General features: G+C 34.0%; 1 protein-coding gene and 1 long non-coding RNA gene across 2 annotated transcripts; both read right to left on the bottom strand.

The window, feature by feature from the left end:
* Nucleotides 1–7,631: 7,631 nt before the first annotated feature.
* On the bottom strand, nt 7,632–8,608 carry LOC146930663 (uncharacterized). The gene is made up of 2 exons (XM_085707586.1): nt 8,434–8,608; nt 7,632–8,059 (listed from the first exon to the last, which is right to left on the bottom strand). Exons 1-2 carry the CDS (start codon nt 8,606–8,608, stop codon nt 7,632–7,634), a joined length of 603 nt encoding a protein of 200 aa, XP_085563712.1.
* Nucleotides 8,609–9,123: 515 nt separating this feature from the next.
* On the bottom strand, nt 9,124–9,689 carry LOC146930662 (uncharacterized). Its single transcript, XR_015006441.1, has 2 exons — nt 9,553–9,689; nt 9,124–9,184 (listed from the first exon to the last, which is right to left on the bottom strand). It is a non-coding gene; the product is annotated as an uncharacterized LOC146930662 (long non-coding RNA).
* Nucleotides 9,690–9,808: the final 119 nt, after the last annotated feature.

Here is a 9,808-nt window from a genome sequence, read left to right as displayed (position 1 = left end):
ACATGTTGTAATGATGTGACCAAATTCCCTTAGACCATCTCCAATGAGAGGGTCTTAGACATTTAAAACCGGATACCTATTAGGTACTCCATTGGGGAGAATCTTTTTCAGGGTCTTATAAGACCTGGGGTCTTACTTTAGACCCCCAACTTTAAACGAGACCTGCACTCTTTTAATATTAAAAAATTGAAATATAGTGATATAAAATTATTGATAGTTGATTAGTGGGTCCCATTTAAGAACTTTGTGTGAGATCTGGGTTGGAGGGATTGAATGCTTATTAAGTACTACTATTAAAAAATTATAAATGAATGATGTGTACGTTTGAGACCCATTTAAGAACCCAAAAATGAGTGTCTCCGTTGTGAATGCTCTTATATCATTCATGTTAGAGTTTAAAGCATCAGACATTAACTTCATATCAACCACACAAAATCAACATTATCGAATTGCATGTCCTGTCAAAGACGGATCCAGAAATTGACATGTGGGGGCAAAAATTTATATAATAAATATTTATACAAATTTTTAGCAATGAAAAAGTGATAAAATAATAACAGCTATTTACCCATCTAAAAAATAACAGTCATTTCTTTTTCCATCATACTCTTTTCTCTAACACCCTATTCATATTATAAAATCCGAAGGAAAAAAAATGGAAGGTTGCTAAGGATGTTTTAACGTTCTTTGGAGGGTCTTATCATTGAGGATGGTCTTATCTTGAGCAAAATACTCGAGCACACTAATACTATTATATATTAAAAAAAAATTAAAGACTCATTAACATCTACAAATTAAAATTGTTCTTTACATGTCTTTATATTTCAAAAGTATGGTAGATTTTTTATTTTTATTTTCAACACTATAAAAAATATATCTCTATTTATGTGAAAAAAAGCATTCTAAATTTCATCTCAAATATATTTGCGCCTTGATTTTATAAAATTTATGAGAAAAATATTTTTATGGTATAAATTTTTATTTAATGGGGACAATCTATTATTTTAAGAGGAGACAATAATTAAAATAACAGATAATTAACAAATATAATGAGAATACTGGTGGAGGCAGTTGCCTCCAATATACTATGGGTAGATTCGTGGTTGTGTCCTATAGCCATTGTAATGCATCTAGCAAACCAAGCGCTTCACCCACTTCAACAGGGTAAATCGGGGAAAAACTCATGGTTTTTGCAAGCATATAAGCAGCATCATCATTACGTAAACATATACCAATTTTAGTACAATTCCAAATAGATGAAAAGGAAACATCAATATTACACTTAACTCGACCCAGTTGGGTTTTTGCCGTCGATCTTGCCTTGATGTTCGTGGTTGTGCTTGCTGCATTTGCGTGTTGCCTACATGCTCGGAGTTTCATGCAAAATGGCCTGAAACATTATGCATGTGTGTTGTTGTGCTGCGCGAGTTTGCTGTCATCCACTCATCCATGACATGTCAAAGCTCTATCAACAACCTGTGCACAAAGTTAATAACAACAATATATAAATACATCTTTAAAAAGAACCTATATTTGTAATTATCAAGTTTCTTACCGAACTAACAATTCAATCTTTAAAATTATGGATTTTAACAATTTATTCTTTCAAATTATTAATATATTAATACAGAACTAAATGTTTTTAGTTCTATAAATATCTCAAATTTTGTTTTTAATCCCTCTTAAAATTTTCAGCAAGTCTAAATCTCCTAAATATTTTTCGTCACGACTTTTGGTCTATGTTTTTAAGTCAAGTTATATGTATCCTTTATATTTTTAAATGAATTTTTATCGAGATATTTAGAATATTATGAAGATCTCTTGTGTAAAAATTTATAATTTTTTAACAAAATATGAATTAAATATAAATTTTTAAACGTTAATAACTTAAAAGTTCATATTTACTTCATCCATTGTTAAAAAAGTTTAAACTTTTGCAAGAGAGATTTTTTTCAATTCACTAAACATGACTGCCAAAAATTATTCAAATTTTGAAAGATACGCATAATTTTGGTAAAAGTGGGACCAAAATTGGTGATGAAAATTTGTCAAAAAAATGGTGATTGAAAATATTTGGGGGACTGAAATTGGATAAATTTTTTCAAAGAGACCAATAAAAAATGAAATTTTTTTAAGGACTAAAAATTTATTTAACTCTTTAAATTATTTTGAACCTGTTAGACCCTAAAACTGTATAACAAGCTAATAGAAAATTGTAAAATTTAGAGAGGTTATTTTAAAATTTTAGTGTTTGTAACCAAGTTAACATTATCATACATTTTTCAATGATAAAATTTGTGCTTCACTATTTTTTTTTTTTTGGGTACAAGCTTGTTTGGTGGTTCACTCCTAATCTACACCATGTAAATTGATAAAAGAAAAAAAAATAAGTGAAAGAGTTAAATAAATTTATTGGGCCAAAGCCCATATATCTTATGTTTGAGCCTGTGAGGCAAAGGGGATTTAAAATGTCAATTTATTTTTCCACTCTACTCTCTTCTTACACGCCCTAATCAATTTCAAGAGAAAATTGCTTTTCTGACATTGAGAACTTCACAATGACACAAGAAAATTACGTAAAAGTCCCCCAGCGGTTGTTAACAACCGTTGTGCTAAGCGGCGACTGTTAACAACCGCTGGCTCCAGCGGCAGTTAACTGCTGCTACGTGCGTTCTAGGATGCAACCTCTTTTTCATCATTCAACCTCTTTTTCATCATTCATTCAACCTATTTTTTTCAACATTCAACCTATTTTTTCTACATTCAACCTCTTTTTCCATAATTCATTCAACCTATTTTTTCAACATTCAACCTATTTTTTATACATTTTTCCCTATAAAAACCCTCACATTCTCACATTTCCTCACATTCTCTCCTCCTTACTCTCATTTCCTCACATTCTCTCCTCTTTACTCTCATTCTTCCTCTTGCTTCTACAAATGTTTGTTTGTCATCATTCGCCTTTCATTGAAATAAGCCTCTTTGAAAATTTGAAAATTTCAAGAGGTTTCTTTGAATCCCAGGATTTAGGGTTTAGGGTTTATGGGTTGTGTTTTTTTTTGTCTTTGTTTTAACCCAAGCGGTAGTTAAATGTATTATTAAACAACAAGAGTGCAAAGGCGAGGAACAATTTTGGGTCATCTTGGTGTTGTCTTGTATGAGTATCTTGGAGAAGAGTATCCTGAAGTTCTAGGAATAAAGATAACTCCACCTATTAAGGAATAAATGTACGACGAAGATGTTATTTTTAATGTTATTGGTATGACAAAGATGACTCCACCTATTAAGGAATAAATGTACGACGAAGATGTTATTTTTAATGTTATTGGTACGACGAAGAGATTTAGATTTACCCCGTTGTAAATGTATTATTATATTAATAAAATGTGATTTTATATCTATTACTTGTGTTCCTTTATTTTATTTTTTTTAATTTATTTATATGAAATAAAAAAATTCAAATAAAAAATGTGTATTAAAGAAAAGTCAGTTTTAAATCTAACATGAATTTGAATAAAAATTGCATAATGAATAAATACTGATTAAATCTAACGTGAATTCGAATAAAAACTAATTAAATCTAACGTGAATTCAAATAATAAAAATTGCGTAATGAATAAATAAATTCGAAAAGTGGTAAATTCATTACATTACATTACATTCGGGATTGCACCTTCCAACTACAACAATTATCTTACCTCTGAATGTTGTAAAATCAAACTTGCTAAGCAGCAGGACTCCAACATTAGACCGACATTCCCATTGTTCCATTCAAAAGATTAAATTCTTGTTAGGTTTGGTTTAAATGACGGTATTCAAGTGTCAAAAGAATGAGGTGCATTCCTTGACACTTCAATACATTCATTTAAACCAACCTAACAAGAATTTAATCTTTTGAAAGGAACAATGGGAATGTCGGTTGAATGTTGGAGTCCTGCCGTTTAACAAGTTTGAATTACCCCATCCAGGGGTAAGACAATTGTTGTAGTTGGAATGTGCATTCCAACTACAACAATTGTTTTACCTTTAAATGGGGTAAATTCGAACTTGCCAAACAGCAGGACTCCAACATCCGTCCGGCATTCCCATTGTTCCATTCAAAAGATTAAATTCTTGTTAGATTTGGTTTAAATGACGGTATTCAAGTGTCAAAAGAATGAGGTACATTCCTTGACACTTCAATACCTTCATCTAAACCAGCCTAACAAGAATTTAGTCTTTTGAAAGGAACAATGGGAATGCCGGACGGATGTTGGAGTCTCGCCGTTTGGCAAGCTTGAATTACCCCATTCAAAGGAAGACAATTGTTGTGGTTGAAAAGTGCATTCCCTACCTAATCACGATCTTCTGGCGGAATCAGACTCTTGATAATATCTTCAGTTGATCTCAACAACGTTACCCGCATATCGATCCATTGGAACATGTTGTGCTCCCAAAACATGCTCGTCACGTCCTCGTCGTTCTTTAATTCCACCCAAGTGAATGATACCCTCCCCTCGTTGAGCGTTGGACGTTTATACCGAACGTGTTTCACCCTCCTTGTGTCTCTAGGGATGACTCCTTGGTTGAATTCATCCAGTTCATCCTTGAGACCTCTTAACGTTACACCAAGACACCTAACCTTAAACCTATGAGGTTCTCCGCCGTTGAATTGTGCATGAACGTCGATCCACCCGGGGTAAGTTAGCAAGCTACACCCCCTATTTAGATTTTTATTTGGAGATTTCTATGCTTGTATTTTGGATGTTTATTAGAATTTTGGATATTTTGATTTTATTTCAACGGTTGCTTTTTGGATTATGGTATGGATTATGAAATTTGAATGAAATATGTTATGTATGGATGTTTAAAAGTAGAAGTTTGTAGGTAATTAAAATGTATTTTCTTTGTAATAAAAAAAAATAAAAAATCCATGGGTACCCGTGAATATCCGTGGGTATCTAAATATCCGTGGATTACCCGTTTAGAGATACCCGCATGGGTATGGGGACGGGTACGGGTACCATATTTATCCAATGGGGCGGGGACATATATCATACTACCCGTACCCATGGATACCCATTTACATCCCTAGTTGAAAGAAAGGGGGTTTCATTTAAGCTAGCAACTGGATATGAATGGATGCCTGATTTTTGTTCCCATTGTCAAATTATCAGTCATGATGTGACCGCTTACCGTTGGATAACGCTGAAGCAAGCTTTGGAGAAAGTTGATTGTGGTAAAAAGTCGACACCGAAGCGTACAATTCAAAAATTTGTGGAAAAGGAGAACCCGGATGGTATCGGCTCCTCGAAAGCATTTTCAGCTCCAGCTCTGACTACATTACCTAAAGATTTTATTTCGGAAATTGGCAACAATACCTGTTCACCCTAAAATTGTAACTAACATGAAGAATGATACTTCTGTTACTGCTGCAACCATATATGGTACTGAGGCAATTATTGATCCTACAGTGGAGAATGTCACCGAACAGATACATCCTCAACACAATGAACTTGCAATTGTCCAGGTGACTGAGGCGACAAATGCGATTGAAGGTGCATTAACGCCGCAACAGAGAGGACAATCCGTCACCACCAACAAAGCTAATTACTAGTTTGTGGAAATACAACTTCAATTGTGTTCACCAAAGCAAGATCTATATCAGTCAAAATCAATTGAGGAATCAAACTTTCCTTAATAAAATAATCATTTCAACTTCTTTAATGCACAACAAAAGTTTTTCGTTAGCTTAGATTCTATATAAGCAAATGCCACCACAAATGTCAAATTTGTTGATGTTGTACCTACAATATCAAGGAGCGATAATTTGTATTTATTGGTTTTGTATGTATTGTCCATTATCAGCACAATTGAAAACTTGTTTAACAACTTGGACTAAATTTGAACGCTTCCACTATCAACTTACATACTTCTTTAATTTTAGAAATGTCTTGTGGTGGTGAACTCACGTCGTATCTGAAAAGTTTGAAAGTGAGGGTGAAAAGCGAAATGCAAAAAATTAAATGGCAAAAGGGATAAAACTGGTATTTTTAATAGTTTGTAAGGATCCCCTCAGTATCTCTTTTTGTTGAAAAAACTTTATGGCAGTTATTTTTTTTTAAAGATGTTAAAATTATAAAAAAAAATCCCTCAAAGAGTTATCTTCTGAATTATATGGATTTGGATCCTCTCCATCAAATATGAGAGAGAAAGTGAGAATTAACTTATAAAGAAAAGTGATCGTGGTATTTTAATGATAGAGATTGAAAATGGAGAAAACTTAAGAGAATCTAAATCCAGAATTATATAGGTTCCTAAGAGACATTGGGGGCCTAAAAAGAACTTTTGTTTGGTGTCACCTCATGGGCCCGCATACCTCCAAATTTGGCCCATTTACAGGAGAGTTATAACATCACGCTAAGAACTCGTCGCAGCTGCAATGTTAGAGTTTTTACATTTTGGCTACATCGGATTTGTGTTCATTGAGTTTGTGCAATATACTTCAACGTCACTGCCACAAATTATATTGTTATTGTCGCACCAAATGAGTTTATGTGTTTCAACTTCAATGTCACTGCTATGTTATGATAGATAATATCAGGAGAGTCAAATAACATCACTCAAGGTATGTCATCTTCTTTCTAATCACTTTGGATATTATTTCATTTATGTTCTTGTTTCTGCACAACTGTTAACGATGGATAGTATTGGGAGTGTTATCCTTTTGGCGGGGGCCCCTCAATCCAATTCACCATTGCCGACGAAACAGTTTGTTTCGGAAGATCTCATCATCGGAGTTCTATCTCGCCTTAACATGAAAACCATCTTGCGATTCAAATGTGAGAGCAGTTCATGGAGCACTCTCATCTCCGATCCAACCTTTTTCAAAAAACACATTAGCAAGTCATAAAAAATCCCACACCTCATACTCAAACCACCAACTTTTAAATACCATATGATTAGTGTTAATACCATACTTGTGCACCGTTCCCTTAAGAATCGTCGTATCATTTATTTCCGTGACAATTGCCGCAGTGGTTTGAATTTCAATAAATGTGAAGTGGTTAGTTCATGCAATGGATTGTTGTGCTTTCTTCTTAGTTCTCGCTTCTTAGTTCTCGTAATATGGAGTGTTATAAGTATTGGTTTTGTTTATGGAACCCTGCCACAGGTACAAGGTATGTCGAATTTAAGACTTGTTATGACTATAACCCTTGTGGGATCTCTTTAATGTTCACTTTTGGTTGTTACATTTTAACTGGAACTTACAAGGTGGTGGAGTTTTGCAAAGAACAAGATAAAGACAACCATGATCTATTGAATAGTCAGGTCAGAGTTTTCAGTTTGGATGATGATTGTTGGAGAAATATCAACATTTTCCCTATGATTATTTGGAATAGTGTTGTGCATCTGAGTGGTGCAATTTATTGGTTGGTTATGCAAAACTATTTTTTTTTATCCTTTTTACGATGAGGGATGTATTACTCATGTTGATCAACCCGTGATTCTTTCCCTTATTCTTTTGACCAAGACATACATCCAATTTTCGAAACCTTATGATTTTCACGAGGTGCCATACTAACAACCAACTCTTCGGGTTCTTTTGGACCGCCTTTGCTTTTCACGTGATTTCAAGAAAATTGAATTTGTTACATGGCATCTTGAACCCCAAACTCTTTCATTTGCCATGTAACAAATTCAATTTTCTTGAAATCACGCGAAAAGCAAAGGCGGTCCAAAAGAACCCGAAGAGTTGGTTGATAGCGTGGCACCACCTGAAAATCAGAAGGCTTCAAAAATTGGATGTATGTCTCGGTCGAAATATCAAGGGAAAGAATCACGAGTTGATCAACATGAGTAATGCATCCCTCATCATAAAAAGGATAAAAACAATGTTGCATAGCCAACCAATAAGTTGCACCACTCAAATGCATAACACTATTCCAAAGAATCAATGAGAAAATGTTGATATTTCTCCAACAATTATCATTCAAACTGAGAACTCTGACCTGACTTTTCAATAGACCATGGTTGTCTTTATCTTGTTCTTTGCGAAACTCCACCACATTATAAGTTCCTGTTAAAATGTCATAACCAAAAGTGAACATTAAAGAGATCCCACAAGGATCATAGTCTTAACAGGTCCCAAATTCAGCAGACCTTGTACTCGTGTCAGGGTTTCATAAACAAAACCAATACTCATAACACTTCATATTACGAGAACTAAGAAGAAAGTACAACAATCTATTGCATGAACCAACCACTTCGTAATTATGGAATTCAAACCACCACGACAATTGTCACTTGAATAAATAATACGACGATTCTCGAGGAAACAATGCACATGTATGGTATTGACACTACTCATAAGGTATCTAAAAGTTGGTGGTTTGAGTATGAGGTGTGGGTTTTTTGACGACTTGTTAAGGTGTTTTTTGACAAAGGTTGGACCAGAGATAAGAGTGTTCGATGATTTGCTCACACAGTTGAATCGCAAGATGGTTTTCATGTTAAGGCGAGATAGAACTTCGGTGATGAGATCTTCCACAACAAACTGTTCCGTCGCCAATGGTGAATTGGATTGAGGGGCCCTCGCCAAAAGGAGAACACTCCCTATACTATCCATCATTAACAGAACATAAATGAAACAATATCCAAAGTGATTAGAACGAAGATAGCATACCATCAATGCTTGTGCTGATATTCTGGTTAGTCATGGTCATGTTATTACATATGTTGTCTAGTGAGATTCTTTACCTATTTTTTTAGGCAGAATTTTTACAACATACATTATCATAGGGTTTTGGCCAAATAATCATAGGGAAAATTTTTACAACAAAAGTGGCAGGATTTTCCCTATGATTATTTGGATGATGATGATTCTTTACCTAGTTCCCACTTTTGTTGTTATTTTCGAGGGTTTTGGCCTAGTCCCCCCATCCCCCACTTATACAGTTTTTTCTTTTTTAATAAAATTTTAGAGTTGATGGTAGATGATAGGAGTAACTACGAGATGTCAACCTTGTTGATATGTGTAATTTTTCCTTATATTTTCCTTTGCTCTTTTGATTCATATATTTTTTTTACTACTAGAGAATAGACTTGTAGAGTTTCCATTGGTGTTTAACAATGTCTACTATTGGAATAGGATCATCTCCTGTGCTATATTTGTTCTGCCATCATCCTGCCCCTGATCCAATGGCTGAAAAATAAAGTAAATAAATAAATAAATAAAATATAAAATAACAGTTTTAAAGAGAGAGAAACAACTTCATTTCAATTTCTTCTTTACACCTCGCTCTCCATTTTCCAGAACTTCCCATCAATCCTGTTTCTTTCTATATCTTTAAAATCCCCTTTTATAACCACATACCGTTTATTCATTAATTATGAACAAAATTCAAAATTAAATAAAAAAAACCTAAAAATGTTAGAAATATTGAAAAATTATTAATTGAATTGAATAGAGGGGAAAAGTAAAGAAGAAGAGGCCACTGCTATTGAAGTGAAAGAGTGAACAAAGAGAGAGCAGTTGAGAGTCAATTGAAAGAGTAAATAGCAAAATTGAACCATCATCTCAAAGATTCTGCTGCGTTTTGTTTTTGTTTTCCTGGATCACAATATGCCGCTCTCCATTTTCACAACCAGATATTTTTTCTGCATAGCATAATCTATTTCTCGTTATGGGTGCTCGTCGATGATGAAAGGTATGTGCTTGATAATTGATTATGTTTCTGGATTGTTTATTTATTCTCTTTTTAACCACTGGATTGATCGGACGATGGAAAACAACGCAGGAGAGATGGCAGGAGACAATAAATTGGAG

The sequence above is a fragment of the Medicago sativa genome, chromosome 4 (genome assembly GCF_051527215.1).
Source record: "Medicago sativa cultivar Bolivia chromosome 4, Bolivia_mono, whole genome shotgun sequence".
Taxonomy (NCBI): domain Eukaryota; kingdom Viridiplantae; phylum Streptophyta; class Magnoliopsida; order Fabales; family Fabaceae; genus Medicago; species Medicago sativa.
This window is presented reverse-complemented; position numbering and strand designations above follow the sequence as displayed.

What these genes read in the sequence shown, in the direction of transcription:
- LOC146930663 (XM_085707586.1), bottom strand. Translation starts at nt 8,608, where the DNA reads ATGGATAGTATAGGGAGTGTTCTCCTTTTGGCGAGGGCCCCTCAATCC. An exon ending in ATCGAACACTCTTATCTCTG is followed by an intron (nt 8,060 to 8,433) that starts GTCCAACCTTTG and finishes ACATTTTAACAG; the next exon opens with GAACTTATAATGTGGTGGAG.